Source organism: Helicoverpa zea, chromosome 4, assembly GCF_022581195.2.
Source record: "Helicoverpa zea isolate HzStark_Cry1AcR chromosome 4, ilHelZeax1.1, whole genome shotgun sequence".
NCBI lineage: Eukaryota > Metazoa > Arthropoda > Insecta > Lepidoptera > Noctuidae > Helicoverpa > Helicoverpa zea.
The window spans coordinates 5,572,700-5,597,181 of NC_061455.1; the positions used below are offsets into that span (position 1 = coordinate 5,572,700).

At 36.5% G+C, this 24,482-nt stretch overlaps 3 protein-coding genes across 4 annotated transcripts; 2 read left to right on the plus strand and 1 right to left on the minus strand.

Moving 5' to 3' along the window:
• The first annotated feature begins 2,123 nt into the window (after window positions 1-2,123).
• On the plus strand, window positions 2,124-14,370 carry LOC124629581 (protein expanded). The gene is made up of 4 exons (XM_047163057.1): window positions 2,124-2,342; window positions 8,533-8,784; window positions 9,165-9,244; window positions 9,344-14,370. Exons 2-4 carry the CDS (start codon window positions 8,562-8,564, stop codon window positions 12,857-12,859), a joined length of 3,819 nt encoding a protein of 1,272 aa, XP_047019013.1. The 5' UTR covers window positions 2,124-2,342; window positions 8,533-8,561; the 3' UTR covers window positions 12,860-14,370.
• Window positions 14,252-17,788, minus strand: LOC124629582 (alpha-amylase 3-like). 2 transcript variants are annotated; one of them, XM_047163058.1, is made up of 3 exons: window positions 17,347-17,788; window positions 16,909-17,048; window positions 14,252-16,355 (listed from the first exon to the last, which is right to left on the minus strand). In XM_047163058.1, exons 1-3 carry the CDS (start codon window positions 17,558-17,560, stop codon window positions 14,859-14,861), a joined length of 1,851 nt encoding a protein of 616 aa, XP_047019014.1. In that variant the 5' UTR covers window positions 17,561-17,788; the 3' UTR covers window positions 14,252-14,858. The 2 variants fall into 2 exon arrangements, with proteins under 2 accessions (XP_047019014.1, XP_047019015.1); XM_047163059.1 differs by having other exon boundaries at window positions 17,665-17,775.
• A 126-nt stretch (window positions 17,789-17,914) lies between these two features.
• Window positions 17,915-22,914, plus strand: LOC124629958 (carnitine O-palmitoyltransferase 2, mitochondrial). Its single transcript, XM_047163641.1, has 8 exons — window positions 17,915-18,703; window positions 18,821-18,999; window positions 19,240-19,510; window positions 19,864-20,054; window positions 20,275-20,444; window positions 20,631-20,744; window positions 21,344-21,645; window positions 21,853-22,914. The coding sequence occupies exons 1-8, from the start codon at window positions 18,099-18,101 to the stop codon at window positions 21,977-21,979; spliced, it is 1,959 nt and encodes a 652-aa protein (XP_047019597.1). The 5' UTR covers window positions 17,915-18,098; the 3' UTR covers window positions 21,980-22,914.
• The last annotated feature ends 1,568 nt before the right edge of the window (window positions 22,915-24,482 follow it).

Sequence of the window (24,482 nt, forward strand, 5' to 3'; positions counted from 1 at the left end):
TACACACATTGCAAGGCAGTTTTTGTTATATTTTGTCAGTCTAGGTAGGTCATCAAGGACTAGCTAGTATTAGTCGAAGCAATAATAAGTTTTGACCCGTAAAAATAGATGAATAATCTTTAACCCAAAAAGTTGGTAAATAAGTCCGTGCTCCTGTTACTGTTGATTTTATAACGACATCCTACATTTGATACAGTAGCTATGTTGCTACAGATACTAAATAATACCTACACTGCATACATCAGCCTCAACTCAACAACGGCAACGTTACCGAGCCTGCATGATTCAGTCGTATCGCTTTTATTGAAAAATTTATTTTGTAGTTATGAAAAAATTTGTTCGACTTTCATAATTTCATCAGTAGGTATACATTATGAGTATTTAGCGTACCATCTTGAGATTGATGTAATGAATGGTTTAACCATATCAGTGATTTTCCAAATAATGAGGCACCTTTTTTCTAATTAGGTACCAACTTTGCATTGTTTTGTACTTACGTTAGGTATTCATGGATGTAGATGTAACACTACAATTCGTCATAGCCTAGTAGCTATAGCACCTTCCTCTGAAGTAGTTACGTATGCGGGTTCGATTCCAGGTCAGGTAAACATCTACCAGGCTAAGTAAATTGCTAATTATCTTAAGCTAAAAGGCATTTCCTTCTCTATATGTGAAGAGGCCTCCGCCTGAAGCCTACAGGCGAATTTTCTCTCTTCTGTAGTCCACAGCAATTTTGTCAATTCAAAAATTAAAAATTGTTGTTTCTAATGATGAGTTCATTTTCTAAATAGATTCTACAAAATACTGCATTATAACTGGCCCTAAGTCTTATCTTGTGCAGAGTGCCAAGATCAGTAATGTCTAGCAATCTCTAGAGTTCAAATATGTTTTTGTAACATTGGGTGCACCACAGAATGCGCGTAGATATTATGTTAGAAAAGATATACCTATAACTTCGGACATATGGGTTACTAGCTTCCCTCCGTGGTTTCTCCCGCGTCCCGTGATAACTGCTTCCCAAAGCCTGATGGTGACAAAAACTATCCTATATCCTTCTCCCGGGTCTATCTACCTATCGTCTAATTTTCAGCTTAATCGATTCAGTGAGGCCAAGGGATATTTAAAGGGTTCATTTTTATATACATGTAAGTACGTACCTATAGAAACATCGGTTATTATAAGTAACCTAATTAATCTACTTACCTAGTTTACTCACATACCTACCTAATATTGCTAGCACAAGAGACTCGCTCATTATGAAGTATCCTTCTTAAATAAATAATACAATTATTTTAGTGTTGTGAAGATACCTATTCACAATTCGGATAAGAGTTTTGGAAAGTTCTACTTACAGCTTTTAGTTTAAAGAAAAATAGAAATAAAAACTCTTGTTTTGTAAAACGCCTCAAAGTGGGTTCAAATTATCGTACAGCTTAAAATACTTAGGTAGGTACACGTAAATAGGTGTGTACCTAACTACCTACGAATATTTATACAGAAATACCGGCTACGGGTAAATACCTGAGTTCTTATTTGGTACAGCTCGGCACCTACATAATGGACCTACATGTCGGGATCTACAACGTTTGATAAAACTAAGCATTATTTTATTTCTTACCTACTTAATTCAACTCATGTGGTGTGATAACACCTGCCTATACCTAGGTATATCCCAGTTTTAGAATATTAATGTAGGTACCTAACTCAGATCAAATCATCGATCTGAGGTACCTATTATGTATTATGTACATTTTAACAGTGCAGTAACTTAATGGACTAGGTACTTAACGACTTAAAACTAAAATATGAAATAAATATCACCTATATTTCGCAGTATAAGGCTCTTCGTAGCCCTAGTTGTCGAATTAACTGTAAGCTAAACAAAAGATTAAGAGATGCTCATAGGCAGGTCGCCGGGGCCGCGGCCTCAAAGTGTTTGGAAATTCTATTTATTTTAATGGGCAGAGGTTGACCGCGCGCATTCCGTCCACACGGTGACGCCGCCGAGTCGCGTTGCACACCGTACCCACACGGAGGCTCCAGCCTACAGCGGGCCTCGGCCGGTACCCGCGCGCCACTATCTTGCCGCATTCCACCGATCCGAAGTCGCGGCGCGCCCCGCGCGTGCCTTCGCCTGTGCCTTCGCCGCCGACCCACGCGCCCGCTTTGCTTCACTCAGTCGTACTAGCGCGCCCATGGACTTTGTGCGCCTCGACGTCAGCCGTCACGCCATTCAGCTCGCAACATCGCGCAACTTATAGTGAAGTGAAGTGCCAATGGATGCGGTTTACCTAGGATTATAGTGTCTTTACGTGCAGCTGCATTGGATTTGTCTATTCATGGTGAGTGAGGTGGACCCAGACGGCGCCACGGACAGCCTCTGTGGATGCGCGCGCTTTCACGATGCGGCCACTTTCATTTCATACGCATAGCTCGAATTCCGCGCGCCCGCGCCGACCGCACCGCGGCCGCTGACCCTGCGCTCGCGCGCCCTTCCTCGACACCACCACCGCAGCAATACCAGCCAAGCTCAATGCTGCAAATGGTCAATGTAGACTGATAACCATTCAACACCTAGCTATAATAATAATGTCCCTATCATCGAACACATACCTACAACAAGTCAACAACCGAGGAGGCAGGAAGTTGGCTAATGACTTTACTATTTTATGTTTTCAACATTTTAGTTTCATGCTTGTTTTTTTATTGCTACAGACAACCTAGTGGATATAATTTTAATCTCTATAACTGGAAATCAATGCTGCTCACGTAACCCGAATACTCATTTCGACATTGTTTTGTTTTATAATTAAAACTTTGCAATCACTCATAGTTACAAATGTAAATAGAATTGGTGGTGTAATTAACTAAAATAATGCTGATAATTAACAGAAATGAATTTTAGTCACACAAGTCAATCCAAGTAGATATTTAGCAAAACTATTAAAATATGCAATAAGCAAGTACCTAAGCGTACCACTACTTTTTAAAACTCGTCCCGATCCGAAAAACAAACGGGATTCGTTAAGCTAACACGTCACGATCTACTTATAAACAAACATCCTGCCTGATTCATACTAAGGATCAATTTTAAATATTTTTCTCATGACGTTACCTACTGTTTTAGTATGCGGAATTACCGGTATCAGGAAAGTCAAGTTCACCAATTAATTTACATGTAGGAAAAGATCACTAAGGAAGGATTACAATTTGATTTGTTACATAACAATAGATATCAGAAATGGTCCTAAATGCTAACTGCAAACAAAAAATAAAACCTAAGCATAAGTTATGACGTGTTAGATAGATGCTGACATTGCACGATCAAGTGAACTATTGATCGAAAGCGGTAAATAAAAACAAAAACACGTGGTTCATACAATTACATTCAAAAGTGAATACTATTCTAAGATTTCTGAACGTTTAAGATTTGTTAACGTTGTGGAAGTAACGATAGAGGGAACTTATTATCAGCAGCAAATTCCTTATAGCGGACAGACCTGTCACAATAAGTCGACTAGTACCATTCTTAATTCTAACATGCAAGTTGAATATGCCAAATAGGAGCACTGGCCAAACAGGGATTACAACCTAGAACCCAATTTAAGCTGATTATGAACTACAGGGTTGATTAAAAATTTAAAATCACATTTCAAAAAATATTTTCTGAATTAATAAACATCTTAAAAGGGCCTTGCGCAATAACAATGAAGGTCCATTACGGTTTGATACATTTTGAATGATAAACGTGCATAACTGTAATACTTAGTGGTCTAACTCATCACTGCAGTGATTGATAAACTTGATGATTCATTAACTGGCAATAAACGACACACCGCGACCGCATTCCTTTGATAGCACAGCGAGTAGGTAAATAAAAGTAAATTTAACCAATGACAAAGCGTACCTACTTAAAATTTTATAGCATGTTTTGTCCCCTCTAGAACACCTGAAAACATTCTTTAGGTTGCCTATACTTTAGTTTTTTTAAATTACGTTTTACCAGTGGTTGTTTATTTGGAGCAGTTTTAAGAGATTTTCAATAAATCTGACACACAAGTTCAAGAGAAAAGGGAATGAGACAACTTTTCCTAGACTGTCACACCTTCAGCACGGTATTATGTAGTGTTAGTAAGAGGGCAAGAAGGAAGGACATATCACATTCCAACCCAAATTATAATATGTACCCAATATTAATCTTTAATCGCTTTCTTGGCTTATGCACCTTCTTATTGTAGTTAGAACATATTGATAAAGTCATATTGAAGGCGAATGTTTTCCGGTAACTCTGTAAAGACAATTCGATAAGCTTTATTTTTAAACACAAGCCATTGTATTCATTTGTTTGTAAATGCAGATATGGTTGCACTGTGCACTTACCTGCATGACTTATTTAATACTTCTCAATACTAGGCGTTTAATCTCTACATTACTACTTACCTGCATTTGTACCTTCGAAGGGAATCGTGACCCAGATTTCTAAGCATTAGCTCTAACTTGGGAATCTAAACCCATATCGGTGTCTCTATGATTTTCGTTTGGAATTTGCGTTACCAGCCCGGTATCTCGTTGCGGTTAACAAACATAGGTCATTCAGGCATGTTGTAGTAAATATTCTTATATCCTTAAGATATAAATAACAGAAATAAATTCATCTTACAAATAATATAAACCTTGTATAAGGATAAGGTACATTCAAGGATTGAAATATTCTCTTTACTATACGTTACCTTGTTTCTAAATTTCACGTGAATCATCTTGACGACCTGTGGTTATTTAATGAATAAAACTATAGGTAATATGTGGTATTAGTCCAACATTCTAATCGTAACATTTTGAGATCAATTAAAAATAAATTAAAATGTTTTAGATAATTAAACAAGTATTACGCAATAGATATAATAAATAGGTACTTTCCAAAGTTAAAATATTCATATCCATGAGGAAGGTTTATGATATTGGACCTTATGTACAGCTGGAACTTTAAAGAGAGCAAATAGGTAGGCTGAAAATCTCCGATCTTCCGCATACCACCTTAGCAACAAACACAGCACCAAAATGCCCCAACCCCGACTCTATTCGCAATCGTCGGATGTAATCATTTAAGCCGCCAAGCCAATCAAACTACGGATGTGCCCATTGAATCGTAAACTTTAATAGGTACCTACGTCAATTCTCGGTGGTGTTAAATGTGCTTAAAGTAAAACGTGCTTGCACACCTAGTGGTAACCGCCAAACAAGTCATTGGTTGTCGTCTCTATACACTGAATTTGAATACCTAGAATAGGTTCTAAGTTGATATAAAATCGTAGGTTCAAAGACATCTATTTGCTTCAAGCCCTGCTCAAGTCATATGCATATACAAAACTAGCTTCCACCAGAGCGGTTTCATCCGCGTCCTGTGGAAGTAAGTATCCAGATATCCGGATAAAAAGTACCCTAACTATAGCTTTCCTCAATAAATGAATGGGCTGTCTAACACTAAAATCTCCTAAACGAATAAAATATCCCAAACTGCGCTCAGCAACACTGATGCCAAACGCTGTGAGAGTGAAAATAGACAAATCCCCCTAGTTGGAGGAGGCCTATGTCCAGCAATGGACGTTTTAAGGCTTATGACGACGACGTCAGAAAATATTTTTGAAATCGGTACAATAGGCAGGCAGTTCCATGAGATAAGCTCGTTCGAACTAGCACACATGTTCTCTGGATTTAGGAAAAGTAGGTAGTCTTACTAATCATGTTTTTGGGAACATTTTGGGAAAAGCATTGTAGTTACCTACATCATGATTCATAACGCTTCGGTGCAATACCTAGAGATTCCTGTTTACGATAAATATAGCGATCTCGTAACACGATATCTAAGGTTTTACTAACTGTTGTTTCATTATTATAATGTTGCTAGGCTTAATGGGTTTCTTGCTTAGATACAGTAACAGCAAAAGTAGGGATCTGTTCAGATACATTAAATTGCGCAGATTCTACACCTCTTTCCAAAAATCGTTCACTGTTCGACTATTGATTCTGGCAAGCTTTGCTCTAATAGACATTCTACAAAATTAAGGAAATGAGCCAAAGATGCGTGATAGAAGAACTAGGACCCAATGCAATATAGTGCGTACCGAGGCACCTAGAGGAATCGTTATAAAATTCATCCATCCAAATGATCCCAACAAGGTAGTTTGGTTTAACATCGATCGACCAATTCATGCGGCTGACACGGAATTCCAAGCCCTTAAGTGGAAACATTTGATGTCAAAGTTGTGTTACCAATTTACGTTCATCAATAAGTCTTTAGATAAGTTCATAAAATGAAGAGGAAAGGGAATTAGATCAACTGACTAAACGAATTGTTTAAGCAATTTGTACGAGTCCTGCCTATACAGGTGAAAGCCTAGGAACAGATAATTTTGTTTAACTGTTTTCTTTTACATTCCGGAGAAGACAAAATTAATCAGCAGTATTTTTAATAAATACACATATCTGCCTACATATAGTCTGCATTATCCTCAAGGCGAATCAATTAATTACTTAATTAGCATAAATTGAATAAAGAGAGCAGCCGGTGGTATTCTAAACTAGACACTTCTTGGATTTGTACCGCAGCGGCGGCAGTCGGAACTAGCTGCCGAGCGATGATAGATGACCCTGTTAGAGTCCGACCATTATCGTCCTTACAAATTTTTGAGTGTCAAAATTGGTGGCGAGATGTCGAAAAGTGGAGGCAACGACGGCTTTAGGTATGCGAGGACGCAAGATGCGGCTGGCGTAGGGGGAGGGGCGCTCGGCATCTGAAGGTCGTCCGCATTCCTCGCGTCGCCGTCCGCTGCTACCGCGCTTACGTAGCGCCCCCTCCCCCGCGCCCCGGCCGCCGCCCGCCGCCGCCTGTGCCGACCGGTCTGCCCCCGCCCCGCTGCGCCTGACCGCCATCACAAACTATCGCGCATTTACTAAAACAAAAAACATGTTCTTATGGCTATCAAGAGCTGAAGAGCCGCAGAGGTACCGGATGGGATGAAATTTATTCGCGTCTAGTTTTTTTACGTGATCTTGTGGTTCTACATTCCTATAAATGTTTTATAATATGTGCCTCTAGCTACCTAGACCTACGTAGGCAGGCGATCATAGTGAACATACCATTGACGTCGCGTGGATTTGGTTCGTTTATATTCGACGAGTGTATCTAGGTCTCACTAATCTAGCTAATCCTACTAAGCTACTACAAGGTTTGCTACATAATGTAAGCAGTAAGCACCACTTTCAATCGCCTTGTACTGTGAAGCTTATTAGATTATAGTATTACTTACATAAATCTCCGCTCTTCGCTAGTTATACAGATTTTTTCTTCTTGATGACTTTTTCATTTTTGCAAAATAATTTTTTAAGGGTTTTTCTTTTCCTCTTAAAATATAAACTTAAAAAAATAATTTCTTCATCTTCTTATCTAAGCGTAACTGATTAAATAATATTTATATTATAAAGTAAATAAATACTCGATGGAAACTAGCCACCCTATTATCCTATTAATATAACCAGGGAGCCAGTTTCAATAAAGTCACAAAACTCCATTAGGACCTACATATTTTTTTCTAACAAGAAAGTAGTAGATGTAGGAATGGACTTTATGACATTTAAATTGAAGCGTTGCTCAAAATTTTATTACTTAATTCACCTATTCGTATTGTCTTTGCCATAAAAATCATCACACAAGCCAAAATACGAGAGTGAGATCTATAAAATCTACAAGCACCCATCTACCTAAATGAACACGTGCGCATGCGTTCAATTTTTATTCAAAAATATAATTCACAAGTAAACGCAACAATGTGCGATACAAAAACAGCAGGTAGCAAAAAGGTGATCGTGTACGAAAAAAAAGTAATGGAATGCACTGCACAGCTGGCGCGGATCCGACATTCCTACCACGTTCAGGCTATGGTGAATAGGAAAGTATGCCGAAAAGGACTAGCGTAGGTAGACCAGAGTACATATCTGTACAAACAAATCTTTTAAAGATACGACACTAAGGTAGATATTGTTTGAAGTTTTAAAATAGCATTAACACATAAACGTACATCAATGAATGACATTCTAGGCACCTCTATTCCAGAACAACAAAACAAGCAACTAATTTACTCAAAAAATATTTACTTTATGATTTTACTTATGTTTACTTATGATCTTACGACGTCTATTTGTAGTTTTTGGTGAATGTTAAATCTACTATGACGCACAAAGAATTTGGAAGGATGTAAACACATTGGAATCCGGCCGCGTGGGGAGACAAGTCTAGGACAATTATGATTTAAATGGCTCGCCATATTTTAACACACTCAACGAAGTATCCATTCTAATTATTTAGAACTGTTTTTATTTATTACAATAACCAAACAGCGCAAGGATTTTCTTTCTGATCCCGAATTCTCCTGAGGGACAACCAAATCGGACCTAACAGTAGTAAAGTAGTTCACTAATCGATCTAAATTATCCAAAAGTCTTAAGTAATAATGAAGACAACATTGTTTGTTCCAGTGCGAGTAACAGTGGTCTCGAGATGCGACATGCGTGCTCTGTGTTCGGTTCGCGGGCCGTTGGGCGGCGACACGCGCGCTCTCGGCGCGGGCGCGCGCTTCCTATCCCTGCGCATGCCCGGCCAGCCCCAACCACTGCACTTCGTCGTCGAAGCCAAAGCAAGGGTCAAAGAACTCAAGTCTTTGGCCAGTGCTCACGCGCAACTACAAGGCATGACCGACACAGAACTCTTTGGATTAGCAATTCTGCAAAGTGAGTTCTGAAACGAATCATTACAAATCCTCCACATATCTACATAATCACTTAACACTCTGACTGCAGTTCTAAACGTTTGCGAGGTGATTTCACAAAACAATATTATTATGTATTCAAGGCGTCACACATTCCACCTCGTAAGCATTCTGTCTAACTATAGTTACAAACAAACGACGTTGGGTAATCAATGTTCTATATTGGTACAGGTATCACAATGAACATTACAGTAACAATGTTAGGTACGAGCCTACGAAGGGTACATAACATTGTTATATGTATACTGTAACGTTACAAACACTGAAAGGGTGTAAACCAATCGAAATTATATTAATTAGGTATTTAGAATAATAAACATAACAATGTTTCTATTTTTTCAGATGGAGAATACCTATTTGTTGACTTAGAAAGTAAACTATCTAAATATGCGCCAAAGAGTTGGAGATCATCTCACACCCATGTAAGTGTTAATTTAGACAAAATTAATAAAACTTATAAAATTATCCTGTTTAATAAACTCTCCTTAACCTGTGGAACTAATTGAAATTATTTATTGCAGGGATTGGACGCTAATGGGAAGCCACTCCTTGAATTGCACTTAGTAGTGCAATTCCACGTGGAGAGCCCATTACTTCTCCACGATGAAATTGGCCGTCATCTTTACTTCCTACAACTGCGACAAAATGTGCGCACGCGAGATGCTTTGCCCGCTGAAGTTGTTCTACTACTCACCGGATTAGCATTGCAAGCTGAGTATGGCGATGCAGACTCATACGAGGATAGGGACTACTTCAGAGTTGATGATTATGCACCGTCATCTCTCACTGGCGACTGGGTGGCGGCGGCTATGCGCGCTTGTCATCGAGAACACCGTGGCCTTACAAAACCTGACGCAGAATGCAGATTTATTAGAGAAGTTTGTCTCTTACCTGATACTATAAACTCACATAGATACCGCCTAAAACAATCTAAATCAGAACCTGAACCTGGAACGGTTTGGCTCCTGGTCACAGCTAAGGGCATAAAAATTCTGCCTGATAATGGATCACTCTCAAACTTTATATGGAGTGCTATTGGAAAACTTAGCTTTGATAGAAAGAAATTCGAGATTAGAACCGAGGAGGGTAAGATGACGCTGTTCTCATCAAGTGAAGAAAAATGTAAATATCTTTTTGCCCTGTGTAGAGAGACACACCAATTCTCAATGAAAATAGCACCGAAGTTCAATGAAATTCTTAGAAAGGAAGAAGAAGAGCGAAAAACTTGTTTTGGTTATTCGAAATCTTTAAACGTACAATACAATCAGAATAAGAGTGAACAAAGAATATCTGTGATTTCTTCAACAAGTTCCAACACAACGTCAGGCATTGTGAGTGACAGAGTTCAATCGGAAGATGAATTAGAAATTATGATAGATTCACCTCCTGCACCATCAACAGAAAGTTTGGCATTCGCTCATTTACTAGACAGCACAAATTCTTACTTTATACGGCACATGGCGCAAAATAATGAGCCACTAACGAAAACCTCGTCTTTACAAATGCAAAAAACAAAATTGAGGGTCAAAAAGACAAAGGAAAATTGTGAAACTGTCAACAGGAGCGAAATTCCTCCTCCAGATCAGCACTCAATTAATCAATTAGAAGAAACAACTTCTTTACCTGATCAAAGCGTTAGTGAAGCATTGACTGACAGTCCGAGATCTAATAAGTTAAAATGCACTGGATCACAATGTTCCTCATCATGCAGCACGGTGATAATGGCGAGAGCAGGCCTCAGTACTCTTAGCAGAGCATCTAACGCAAGCAGTTTAGAATTGGGATACAGTCATACTGCTCAGAATTCAATGCTAAGTGACAACAGCATAGCTGGCATAGATGTGGAATATTCACAAGACGCAGCGTCCGCGCTGTATGACGGCTTAGGGCAACCAGTCACCGTAGCAGCCTCAAGTGAAACTAGCGGAGTCTACACCATGAGTAGTTCTGAACTGACGGCACGATCAAAGATGGACACATTATCCGAAGCCAGTAGAACAGATTACGATGGCTCACACTATGACAGCTATAAACCAGCGAAAGAGAATGACCTTGCTGATTTTGATAGTGTTTCTTCAATATTAAAAAACAAGTCGGAAAGAACTAGTCTAGCAACGGGTACATTAAGATTACAGTCTTCTCAACCTAGTTCTGATTGTGTTGATGGAGCCACAAAGTTTCAAAATCAAGAACAACATAATAAAGAAAACTTATTTAGAGAAAGAACAAATTCCAATGTAAGTACAATCTCTTTCCACGGCGATGGGAGCGACCCAACAGACAAGAAGCACAATTTACTAACGGCGAGTGAATTAAGTGACCTAATTGTAGGTAGAGGCGTGTATCCTAAAAGCCAGTCAGTAAGTGACACGTTAGACTCCGTGTCGGACTACGTGAGGTTGCCAATTCCATTTTCGGGTGACAGTTACCTACAGGGACATGAAGATACAGCTCCATCAGATGATCACTATCCGAATAACTCCTTCTTTGATCGGCCGCCAACACCACCGACTAGAATTGATAGCCGTAAACTGCTCAACTTGTCTCTACCAAACATATTTGACATAAACGGAGATACGCCCATCAGACCACCTTTTCCAGACAAGCCACCGCCTCCCTACGAATATAATCATCAGACCGTGTCGTCTTATGCTCCTCCACCACCGGCAAAGGCACCACCTGCATACCCTGGTCCAACAGCGACAGTGCGATCCTTAAAACAATTGAGTGACCACAAAGAAGAAGTCGCAGCCAGGGTGGTAACGTCAAAACCTATGATTACGATCCTGAAAGCAGAGGCGGGCGAAGTGAGCACATCTAGTGAAAGAACATTCGCTAGTCCCATGGTGTTGGAGCACAAATTTCAAAAGTTTAAAAGGCAACAAGCATCAAGTCGCCGTGCGGAGAGGTCAAAATTAGCTCAGGGCATAAGCAATAATCTATCACCATCCAGAGACATGGGGCATAGTGTGGATTCAAATGTGTTGGTGGCCATGATGAAGTTGGCACCAGGTCCGCCGCCTGCTCCACCAGCCCCGCGCCGCCCACGCCAGCCACCACCGCCGCCTGTCGCGCGTCTGCCACCGCCACCGCCTCCACACAACCCCATGTTCCACCAGCAGTTGTACAGCGACGTCGATTATGTCTACTACCCCCTTCAAGATCCTGCCGTGTCGCAGCAAAATTATCTCGATCACAAATTAACGGATTCTCGAGTATCAAACATGCACAAAAATGGTCTGCAGTACCGAAGTACTCCCTACCTATCAACTTCCATGTCTGCATCGTCCATGTATGGATCGATCCAAAATCTCTCGGATTCCTATGTTCAGTTACCTGGAACGCGGACGAGTTGGTACTCGTTAACGAGTAGGACGTCGCTCAGCAACCACTCCATAAATCTCGAGCGGCCTCCACTGGCTGCGCGAATATCTGACGTTCCAAATTTTATGCGAACGAAATCGGATGAAAATGTGTTGAATGCTAAAGATCCACCGCCAGTCAAAATGAGAAGAATGCCTCCGCCTCCACCACCGCCTTACGAATATAAAAAGAAACTTCTCAATTACTCGAGAGAAGTCAAAATTCCGCCGCCTTCAACAAATGTGAATAGTGAAACAAGTGCGAACAAAGTGAAAGACTCCAATTGTGATTTAGACATAAAAACTCTACGAGAGAAAAGTAAAAACCTTGATTTGCCACTTATCGCGGCGTTGTGTAATGATCGTTCGTTATTAAAACAAACTAAAGCTTTTGGTGCTCCAAAGTTAAATAAACCAACAGGTAGTGACTGTGAAAGTGAACGGAAGTGTGTGAAGTCTGTTACAAACACCACCGATAACATAGATCTTAAGAATAAACAAGAATATAATGCTAAGAGGGTAATGACAGGGTCTCAAAAGAAAATATTAATACGAAACCCAACAGATAAACTTCCAGCATTGCCAGTTACTGAAAGTCATCCTAGGGCAATGTCCAATACATATGTCATGCATCCAACTGTAGCTAAAACTAAAAAGTCTCAACCCAGCTCATGACATTATGATAAATGTTTACCTACTGCTTGTGAATCCTTCCAGTGCTATGATCCTTCAACCACCGATACAAAGACTGAGCTTAATGCCACCACAACTTAAGATAGGAATAATACAAATGTATCATTGAACTCTTGACTTTATGGCATGAAATAGGCATACAAATAAATTAAGATATTTTTATGTTACATATTCTGCTAATGATCAGATAATATTGTTATCAAATGATATTCAAAACCATTAACTGCAGCATTGTTGAAGTAATATACATAAATTTAAGTACTATAATGTTTAATATTGTTCACGATCTGATTTTGTGATATCAAGTGTATGAGCTATGCTTTTCAAATACAGCCTTTTACAATATTCTATCACAATAGTTAAGGGGTGAAATTGCTATAAGTTACATAAAATGATTAATATTTATTAATACCGTACTGTGGTATTGAGCCTGTATGTTTCCCTTCTGCTTTGCGGAGACCTAAATCCAGCAGTGGAAAATAAGTATAAGTCCAAAAATTTTGTCATTATCTTTCTCTTAATAAATATACAATACATGTTCTGTTTACCATTTCTTGCAAGACTAGTAGGTACCTAATTTATAATGTCAGGGTTAGAACATTTAAGTATGGCTGATAAACTATTTTTGTATAAGCATTGATTTTGATTATTCAGTTCTGTGTTGCTCAATATACTAATATATAGAAATTATTTCTTAAATATTTTTAGACACCACTATACCAAAGTAATTTGGCGTATAATATTAAGAAAATAACATCACTCACAACTTTGGTAACAATTCAAATGTATCCGCTGAGCTATGCCATTTTAGGCCCAGAGTCACCAAAGCCCAGCGGACCACCGACCAATAGAATTTCGTTATTCGAAAATCACGTCTCCGCCCACTATGCAGATTCCCTGAGCGGTGAAATTCTATTGGTTGTTTAAAAACTTTGCGCTTCGCTCCGCTTTGGTGCCGAAGTCTGGGCCTTAATGATGTTTTTTCTTTTTAATTGCATAAAAGTCTCCAGTACTTTAGTACTAAGAAATAAACATTCCAGTCTGTCTATGTTAAACATCAAAATATCGTACTAATACGTATGGCGTTTCTAAACAAATAAGAATGTGATAAAAAATGTGCCTTTACCGTAATAAATATCTATTCCATTCAATAAAACTGAAGAATTCCAGAATAAGCTTTACCTACATACATACTAGATCGCAATATTCATTTAATTAATTGTATACTTAACCCACAATTCAATTCGCTATGAAATAGTGAATTATAGTAATAGAACTTTGTAATGAAATACTCGCTGTTTGAATATATTACCTGTTATAATTTAAGTGTATCAAAAATCATTGCTTGTAATCATAGTAAATGAAAGTGTAATAATTTCAACAACTATTTATTTACTTTAATATCATAATGTGTACATAATAATGCAATACAAAGTACATAATATTTGTTTTCAATATGTACAAATGTATATTAAATTTTTTGTAACTCTGAATTTGTTTTTTTACTTATTTTATAAGTATCTAAATCTTTTTAGTTAAAAGTATTGATTACATCAGTTATTAAACACACAATATCTTTGGTAGCTAAGGAACAAATAGTCAACATTTTATAAAATAAAAAACATAAAGTACTAAAAATACCAAGTTTCTATGCTCTATGTGAAAACCATCTATGTTGTTCAAATAAATTATCAATATAATATAATACTGCTACTTTACTGAGTAATGAGATTAATATTCAGATCATTCGGAAGCTCGAGATTCTGTTTCCATGAAGATTCCTATTTTTACAAAATTAATTTCACTCTTACATTATTGTTTTAAGTATATAAAATAAACCTAACTTTCCTAACAAATATAATTAATTTGAGAAGTACTTAGTATAATATGATTAAGTACCTAATACATAATACGTTTTGTTTTCGACATTCGATACAACCTACTGATATAATTCAAAAATTCATTAATTAAAAGAGTTCGTTTACTTCTCTAACTTTAAAACAATGGCAGAATTTGGAGGGAACGTAATTTTATCGAAATATAACACTTGTCCGATTTGAGAGGTATTTGTTCCTGCAAGCACAGTGCCGCCATAAAACATGGTAGACAAATCAGTTGTTATTGATTTACTTCCCAAATTCCCTACAAACACACAAGTATTCCTTCGAGGATACCACCTCTCTATCACAACTAAATTCTCCTCAGTTTCACGTATTTCCATATTTTTTTGATTATTCCCTTCCTTGTAAATAGATCTTAAATATATTGTTGGCGATTCTAATCTCACTTTGGTAAACATTTTAATGACATCCAAGAAATGGTAGTTTGGTTTCCTATTTGATTGTGAATTCCATGGTAAAATTATAGGATCTGGTTTCTCATTTGAAAACGACATTGAAACAATATTACTCACATCTTTATGCTCGTGAAAATCACCTTCAACATCATCTAGACCAGCAAGTCCAATCTCATCTCCATAGAATATGCTAACAGTGCCAGGCAAAACTAATTCAAGAGCAGTCAACACCAAAGTGTTGTTCACATGTTTTGTTGATATTCTTTCACTGTGGATGCTCCCAATATTCCAATGTACCCATGGATAATGAGGCTTACCCCACAATGGGCCCTTTATAACATTATCAATCCTAGTTTTTAAACCACTAATGCCATTGTTTAAGTCTAAGTGGATATCAATAAGATCAATTCTAGACAACAATACATTTAAAGCATCACCCTTAGCCTTCTCATAAGCAGCTTCACTGGTTATAAATATTTTATTACTGCCTATCATTTGTTTCCATATTTGCAAAGTTCTACCAAAACTAACATCATCTACAAAGTTTTCTAGATCTTTTAAATAAAAACCATCAACCTTCTCACTAGCCCAAAATTTCAGAGCTGCATATGTAGGATCAACAACGTTTGTGACACTTTCATTTGAAATTAAAACAGCTTGAGTATAATTTCCCAATACATTAGAATTTATCATAGAAACTACTGGCAGATCTAGGACCAGAGACATATTCCTATTGTGTACCTCATTAATCAGATCTCTAAAATCTTTGATAACACCAAGACTTCTGTCTATTTCAACAGTGGAGGTGATATTAAAGTATTGGTCAGGATACTTTTGTGCCTGATATATGTAATTTAGTCTTATTGCTGATGCTCCTAGTTCCTGAATATAGTCTAATTTTTTTATGAGACCTTTTAAGTCACCTGTGCCATCATGATTGGAGTCTTTAAAACTGGCTGGAAATACTTCATAGAATACTTTTCCTTGATACCATGGTAGATCTGGGTTACATTCCTTAGGTATAGTAACTACCATACCTATAATAGCTCCCAGACAAGCAACGAGACCAGAGAGAACAATCCAAAGAAGTACTTTCCTGATGACACTCCAGTTCCAATTGACAAAATTTGGTAGCTTTCTGCCGCTGACATTGTGATTCCCATTCAGCTTGCAGTCTTCAGTCTGAAATTTTATGATTAAATATATATTTATGGGAAAAAATGCATATATATTAAAAATCATCTTAAAATCTAATAAGTTTAAAAATATACAGGGTGTGTCGTTCACAATCACATTAAATCCTATCGCATATACTTTAAGATATTCTATGGCGAATTGTAAAAAAAATAACCTAATCCATTCAGTGGTTTGACCACAGGAGTCATTTTTCGTTTTTATAATTTACAACATCATGTGTAAAGCAAAGATAAAGTTAGGAGTATCGAATGTTTTGATCAGTTGACAGCTGTCAGTTTTCAAGGGAGAATTTCAGTTGTTTGTAATGATTGACTTTTATATGGTGTTCTAATTTTCGCACATTTTTATTGTATTCACTTATTTTTATGTATTTTTCTTTTTTCTTTGTGTTAATCGACATATATTAACCAGTTTATTAACGCATTTCATTTAATGTGATTGTGAACGACACACCCAATATACACATTTTAAAATTATTTTGGTCATGTTTGGTGCTGGAATATTTTTAGTTTACAAAGTTATCTTAAAATATATTTACCTGTCCCATAATGAGGTCACCATTCTTGCTGAGGGTCTGGTAATCTAGCATGCTGATGTTGTTGATGAGCTGAGCGCTGACCGGATCCTGAACAACTGAGCTAGAATCTCCTGAAGAACTGGAGTCTCCTGCCGAGGCATCTGAAAGTATGTTAATAAATAAAATTTGTATTGTTACATTTAAATGCAGCAATTATAAATTATTAAAAATATAACAAATATTGTAAAATAATATTACAAAAATATAGCAAAGCTTTGAAGCGATGTAGGCAAACATAAATTATGAATGTAATGACATACAAAAATGATGCAACTGAGGCACTAATTTGCTAAATGCTAATTCAGCAGAAATGCGTATTAATATTTGAGCAAAAAATTATAGAATTCTAAAAGCAAGTGAATATCACACAAACATAAAATGGGATCTGAATATTCTCACCTGTTTGTAAATTAACCATGTTAGGATCATCATTTAAAGTCAAAAACGGACGGTCGCTCATTTCTTCTGATAGAGGATGTTTAAAATCGAGCGGCGTAGGACTAGGTGTCGTCGGTAGCAATAGGCACGTTGACGACTTGACACCGCGCAAGTAATCCAAGGTTTCCAAATCATTGCCGCCAGAAACGTTACTGATCTCCGGCGATTCATTCATTTTGGTGGGTTTAATTGAATGGAATTTATTAGCACAATTGATACTTATGTACTCGCATTGATTGATAGTTTAATTGATTAATGTTTTAAGATCAGTGGACTTACTGCATGTTGTACCTATCCAATAAATTCTCAATCACACGCAAAAATCTATTTCAGGATCACATTGAATGCAGTGATCTTTTCAGCACACTTTTCCGTTTTCATCAGTTTTCAGTTTTGTTGACAGTTTGACACTTGTCATTTCAGTTTTGAACATTATCTTTTGGCAGCCTCATATCGAAATCGCCTAAAATGTCAGGTGTTAAAAATAGTAAACACGTAAGTACAACACTATAAAAATGGACTTTGACATTTGAAGTTCATTGACACTATGACAACGAATAATTTTATGTTTTAATTTGTGTTTTCTACACACATTTTGCTTCCAAACTTTTATTTTTGTGATTTATTTTTATTAAACCCTAGGCCTAAGAACAGTTTTGTACAAAAGTCTAAGTATAATAAGTACAGGTATTTATTTACAAACTTAACTTAAAATGATAAGAGCTAACACTGTAATTTTCAAAAATAATTCTGTGTGTCAAAAATTTTACCAGCAAAGAAACTTTAATAAAAATGTTAAAGATGTTGAGTATCAATATTTACAAAGAAGCAAGTTGCCGACAATGCATTTCCAGAAATCACTGCCACGATTGCCCATACCAGATCTTTCAAAGACAGGCGAGAGATATTTGAAAGCTTTAAGACCTTTACTGAATGATAGCCAGTATGAGGAAGCTCAGCAGCGCACTGGCAATTTCATAGCCAAGGAAGGAAAAAATCTTCAAGAGAAACTTATAGTGAAAGATAAAAGGAACAAGCATACCAGCTACATTTCGGAATATTGGTTTGATCTTTATTTACGCGACAGAGTGCCACTTCCTATAAATTATAATCCAATGATAGTGTTCCAAAATGATCTCAGACCGGACTATAATGATCAGCTCATCAGGTCTGCAAACATTCTGATTAGTTCTGTAAGGTTCATGTTGTCACTGAGAGAGCAGATTCTGGAACCAGAGGTGTATCATATGAATCCTAAAAAAAGTGACACACCATTGTTCAGGAATTTCACTAGGATGCTGCCTGAAGCTATTTCATGGTATGTTTTATACATTTCCTTCTAATTATAACAAAAATAAACTATTATTAAAAGATTTATATGTTATTAATACTTTTGTGCTTTATTTTTTATTAAAAATATTGTTTCTATTGCCAGGTATGGTGCCTACTTAATGAAAGTGTTTCCTCTAGACATGAGCCAGTTTGTGGGTTTATTTGGAGCGACTCGCTTGCCCAGACAGACTAAAGATGAGATCTTCAGGGACCCTAAAAGCAAACATGTGGTAGTTCAGAAAAAAGGAAACTTTTACGTATTTGATGTTTTAGATGCAAATGGTAATTTAGTTTAATTTTAAGAATATAGTAGATATAAACTTATTTATCAAAAATTTATAGATTCAGTCTAGCCAAACACATTATCTTTTGCCGGATATATATTATATGTGTTATTCAATCAGTTCAATGTCCGTAACTAATCTTAATACAGCACTTTAATCACAAGATAACCTTATCAATTTAGTTCATACAAGTTAATCAATTTTCCATTGTTTACATACAGATTAAATTGGTTTTCAGGTAACCTCTTGTCACCTCAGGAAATACTGGGCAACTTGGCACAAATCATGAATGATAATACTACAGCTGCTCAACATCCTCTGGGAATTTTAACTACTCAAAACCGGGATGTATGGGCAAAACAAAGGATTCATTTGGAGTCAACTGGGAACAGTGAAGTCCTGAATAAGATCGACTCAGCAATATTCAATTTAATTTTAGATGATGATACTATTAATGATGATAAAAGAGTTCTCTTGAAGAAATACCTTCATAGTGATGGGTTAAACAGGTACTTAAATAAACTAGAATCAAACCTATTTATAATTTTTGACGTTCATAAGTGCTTGTAAAGGCCTAAGTGAAATAAATAATTTGATTTTGACACCGTTTTTATACACATTAAAAAAATGTGATGTATCATATTGCTTTGTGGGTATTTTTTTATCACCCCATAAAATACAGTACACAATTTAGAATTAAATACGATACATAATAATTTACAAAGTACATAATGCAGTTCCTTAGATATACTACGAAGTAAAATGATGTGCCATTATTTCTTATGTACTTAATTAACTTAGGTGAAATATTAACTTCGGGTGAATAGCTTACAAGATTTGAGATGATTTAACTAATTTTCAGGTGGTTTGACAAGTCATTCAGCCTTATAGTAACTCGAGATGGGGTAGCCGGTGTGAACTTCGAACATTCCTGGGGCGACGGAGTGGCGGTACTCAGATTCTTCCAAGACATATACGCCGAAACTACGAAAAAACCTTTCATTCATCCAGATTCCAAGCCAGCAGATAGTAATATTAGTGTACAGAAATTAGGTAAGATATATGATTTTCTTATAAATAAAAAATTATAAAATCTATAAATGTGATAGTCAACTTCTGCCTATTACGTGGTAAATCTGGCTACATAAGATGGCATAAAAAATTAGATAGGTATCTACACTAGAACGTGGAAACGTATCTAATATATTTAGAGGAATTGGGATTCATTGAATTTTAATTATTTTTTTGATGTATTATGGATTTATATTTCCAGAATTTAAATTGGATGACAAATCAAAACAATTTATTGATAATGCCAAGAAAGAATACAGGGCATGGTGCGACTCACTCAGCATAGACTACATTTTGTATGAAGGTCTTAATAAAGCAGCTTGTAAGAAGTTCAAAGTTAGCCCTGACTGCATTATGCAACTTTCATTCCAGGTAAACTAACTTATTTATACAATTTTTTCACTGTCTAATATTTTGTTTTAAATTCTGTCCTTTCTATGGAAACACTGTAATTTTTTGTGACATTCAAATAACTCGGTCTCTCTCTCTTCAATAACTCTGTAACTCTTTTTTTATTTCGAATATTAATTATACAATACCTTTTCTTTATTTTTTCAGGCAGCACATCATTTATTAAAGGGTAACTTTGTGGGTACATACGAGTCTTGCAGTACTTCGGCCTTCAAACATGGAAGGACGGAAACCATGCGGCCTTGCACTGATAAAACTAAGGTAAGAAAACGTATATTTATAATTAGAAAGTTAAAAATGAAAAAAAAATGAAAATAGATTGTGATATGTACCTGAAAATCACTAATTACCTGTTAACTTAGTTCATGATTATGTTACAAAGTTTACTTGTCTCATTATAATCTAATTACCTTATCATAAATCCATTCAGTGAAATCAGTAACCAATTTATAATTGACCTACACACTCAGTAAGTTAAGATAAGTTAGTGAGTTGCATAGACATAATAACAACATTAACGACTCGGTTTACGAGTCTTGCAATTTACAGTATCATGGGTCAAAGCGTGAAAATAAATTACCCTGACAGTCACGGCGCGATCATCAGTATTTATGCACCAGTCTGCAAGCAAATTATTATCGCAATGGGGTACTCAATTGAGTCCAGAATATATTTATTTGCTATTTTCGCATTCATAGAAATTGACTCAATAGGAAAAACTACTTATGGTCTTTTTGTAACCATTGCTCCTCAAAATTAATAGATAAACCAGCGATAAAGGGGTTGACAGAGACCCGACTGACAACGCGGACAGGACCTAACCATTCATGTCAAAACCGATTTTTTATCTTTAATTTCAGGCATTTTGCGAAACCCTGCATTCGAATAACACCTCAATAGATGAGCTTCGCGCTAAACTGACGGAGTGCTCCAAACTTCACTTAGAGCTGGTAAAAGACGCAGCCATGGGCCAAGGCTTCGACCGTCATATGTTTGCCTTAATGAAAATGGCCGAAGACAACAATATGCCAAGGCCGGAGATATTTGACTCGTACGAGTATAAATTCTTGAATAAGTCCATTCTGAGCACAAGTACGCTGTCGTCGCCTAGTGTCATGGCGGGAGGATTTGGACCTGTCGTGAAAGAAGGTTTTGGAATTGCGTAAGTGTAACTTTTTTTTAGTGAAATCACAGAAACTTATAGATATTTAACGTGCCTTCCGAAGAACGGAGCTTCAGAATATTTTATTTTTATAATCGCATATACATACGTCGCCAAGACAGCGAGTTGGAAATAAAGCCCATATTAGCTCAGTCTCCTGATTTCTCCATAAAACTTATAATTAATTTTTATGTTTTGATTTTCTAGATACTCCGCGTTCCCTGACAAGTTGGGGGCAGCAGTGGCCAGTTACAAACCCCACAACGACAGCTCTCAGTACATCGAGGCTCTGCACAAATCATTCTTAGACATTACCAAAATACTGTCAGGATAATCTTTTTAAATTTTATTTAACTTCATTTACATTTCTGTTGCATTTCTTGTTAAATTATTTTTATTTTTGTTACGTACAACACCAGGATTTACACTGGGATCAATAATAATAGGTAAAAGTTTATTTTTATTTTAAATCATTAACATTATATTAAAATTGGTGTTTTTAATATTTTTTTACAGCTTTTTATTGCATATTTGCAGATATAAATACACGTAAGCGTAACCATTATTTATTTTTATTAGACACAGTTTCAAAACCATAAAAATATTTACTAGGCTTATTGTTCATTATTTATGCTTTAATATAATAATAGTGAAATAAGCATAGGTACTAAATAAATATGGAGAGTTGTTAATATTTTAATATAATGGTTAATTAAGGAGAAATGTATAGTTTGGTGAGCACAACAATGCAGAAACAAGACTTGCATTCAATGAATATGTATAGATCGTAAACGACTTATTTGTGCAATGTATAACAGTGCCTTATATTATACCTAAATGAAATTACCTAAAGTAAAATTTGAAATTACCTATGTGAGAAAATATATTTTTGCTATTTTATTCTAGTGTGGCACGTGGAGCAACTTTTATAGCATACATTGGGATAAATACATAGACATACGCCCACATCGTACTCGTGCAAACGAACCTTAAGTATTATTATGTAGGTTAACCTTTGGTCTAAAAAACACGTGTCAACCTCACGGGCTTCGAACAAGGATTTTGCTCGTACAAATCATTGAATGATGCAATGCAACTTAGATATGCAATTTATGGCTTCTTATAATAATCTCATTACAATGCGCGAACTTGTTACGTTTTTGCATTTTTTTATATTTGTATTCCGCACATGATATGAGTGTTATAATGTTGTTAATGTATTTAATATGTGGTGAATATGAAATAAACAGGGATATTTTACTGCCAACAGTTGTTTGTTTATTTCTGTCTTATTTACTCTTGCTTTATAAATACGCATAGGTATTTACTGGCCGAATCTCCTGATATTATATTCTTGAAAGGAAGGGATTTCGCTTATAGCATCCGAAAACGAGATAAGTACCTACTGTAAAGGGCACATCACAATTTCAGCAATCCGAATGTGCATGTTTATTTAAGAATAAACTAGACTGGGGTAACTTATACGTGCCTAGCTCAGGAAGGTAGGTAAGTACTTTTTCTACCCATATATATGACCAGTGACTTAGGTATTGTGTGTGCTCATAACAATACAACATTATCGATAATTTATGACTAATGAATAGATACTCTATAGACACTGTAAACGCCACCATAGCAACAGTGCCGGATTAACCATATAGCAAGAATAGAAATTGCTTTGGGTCCCGCGCCTATGGGGGCCCAGCACCTAGTTCGAAAGGGATTTATGTGACCAAACAGACATTTATTTTTAGTTGTTTCGATTACATTTTAATAGAAGTAGGATATCCTTAGGCTTAATCTCAAAAATATTGCTCCAGTGGCTGAAAGCTTGCCTGGAAACCCTCAGTATTGACTTTGCTCCGGCATTGACGATTTCCGATCATGTGACCCGACTATACAGAATGATAAGCACGCTTCTTGTCCTGGCACAAGAGGGGCCATAGGTAGGTAGGTACCCTACTCTACCTACCTACAAAAAAGGGGAACCACGCGCTTGTTTAATCCGGCACTGCTAAACAAACGAGCGATGTGCGCTTGTATGTTATTGTTTCTACCTTTTCTTCTATAGTTATTAGCAAGTAATTATTCATTGTAAGTAACAATCTACTGACCACACAATTTACCTACAGTTCTATGGAAAATTACAGATGTTTATTTGGATAGACACCTAGTTACATGCGAATCTAAAATAGCAAAGTTCTACTATAGCTGCTATTAATTTAAAGTACAAATAGTGTTTATATATAGATACATGTGTACATAAATATGTGTATAAAGTACAACGTCGGCGCTTTAATTCTGCGACGACTGCTATCGATTTTCTCGTGTCCATCTAGTAAAGAGGGGAATATTCATAGTTGCGCCGTTTATAATTTTCCTTTTGTTTTCATGGTAGGGATTGAGTGACATCAAGGGCGGATCCAGGGGCTAGGTTACAAGGTACCAACCCAACTAGGTCCAGGACCTAGGTGGACCACTAATTAAAATGGTTAAACACGATGTTTTACATCCATTATGATTTTCTTTCCATTATGCTTTTAGTAATAGATACATTTTTTTCACATGAAGCTTGAGTGACATGATACTACAACAAAAACTGGTCAAGTTAAAATAACGTTGTGCAGCCAATCGTTCATCGTTATAACGAAGTTATATGGTAAAATCCAACCTACTAAATATTTTAAAACCTAAAGTAAAAAATTTAAGGCTTTTGCCAAGGCTTCCTTAACTGTGCTGCGTTGGTTTTCAGTTTATTACGAAATGATTGTCAATTTGATCAACTCAAGTCAAGCAGAGCGATAACTACACCAACGCGTAAAAAGATGTAGAAATGA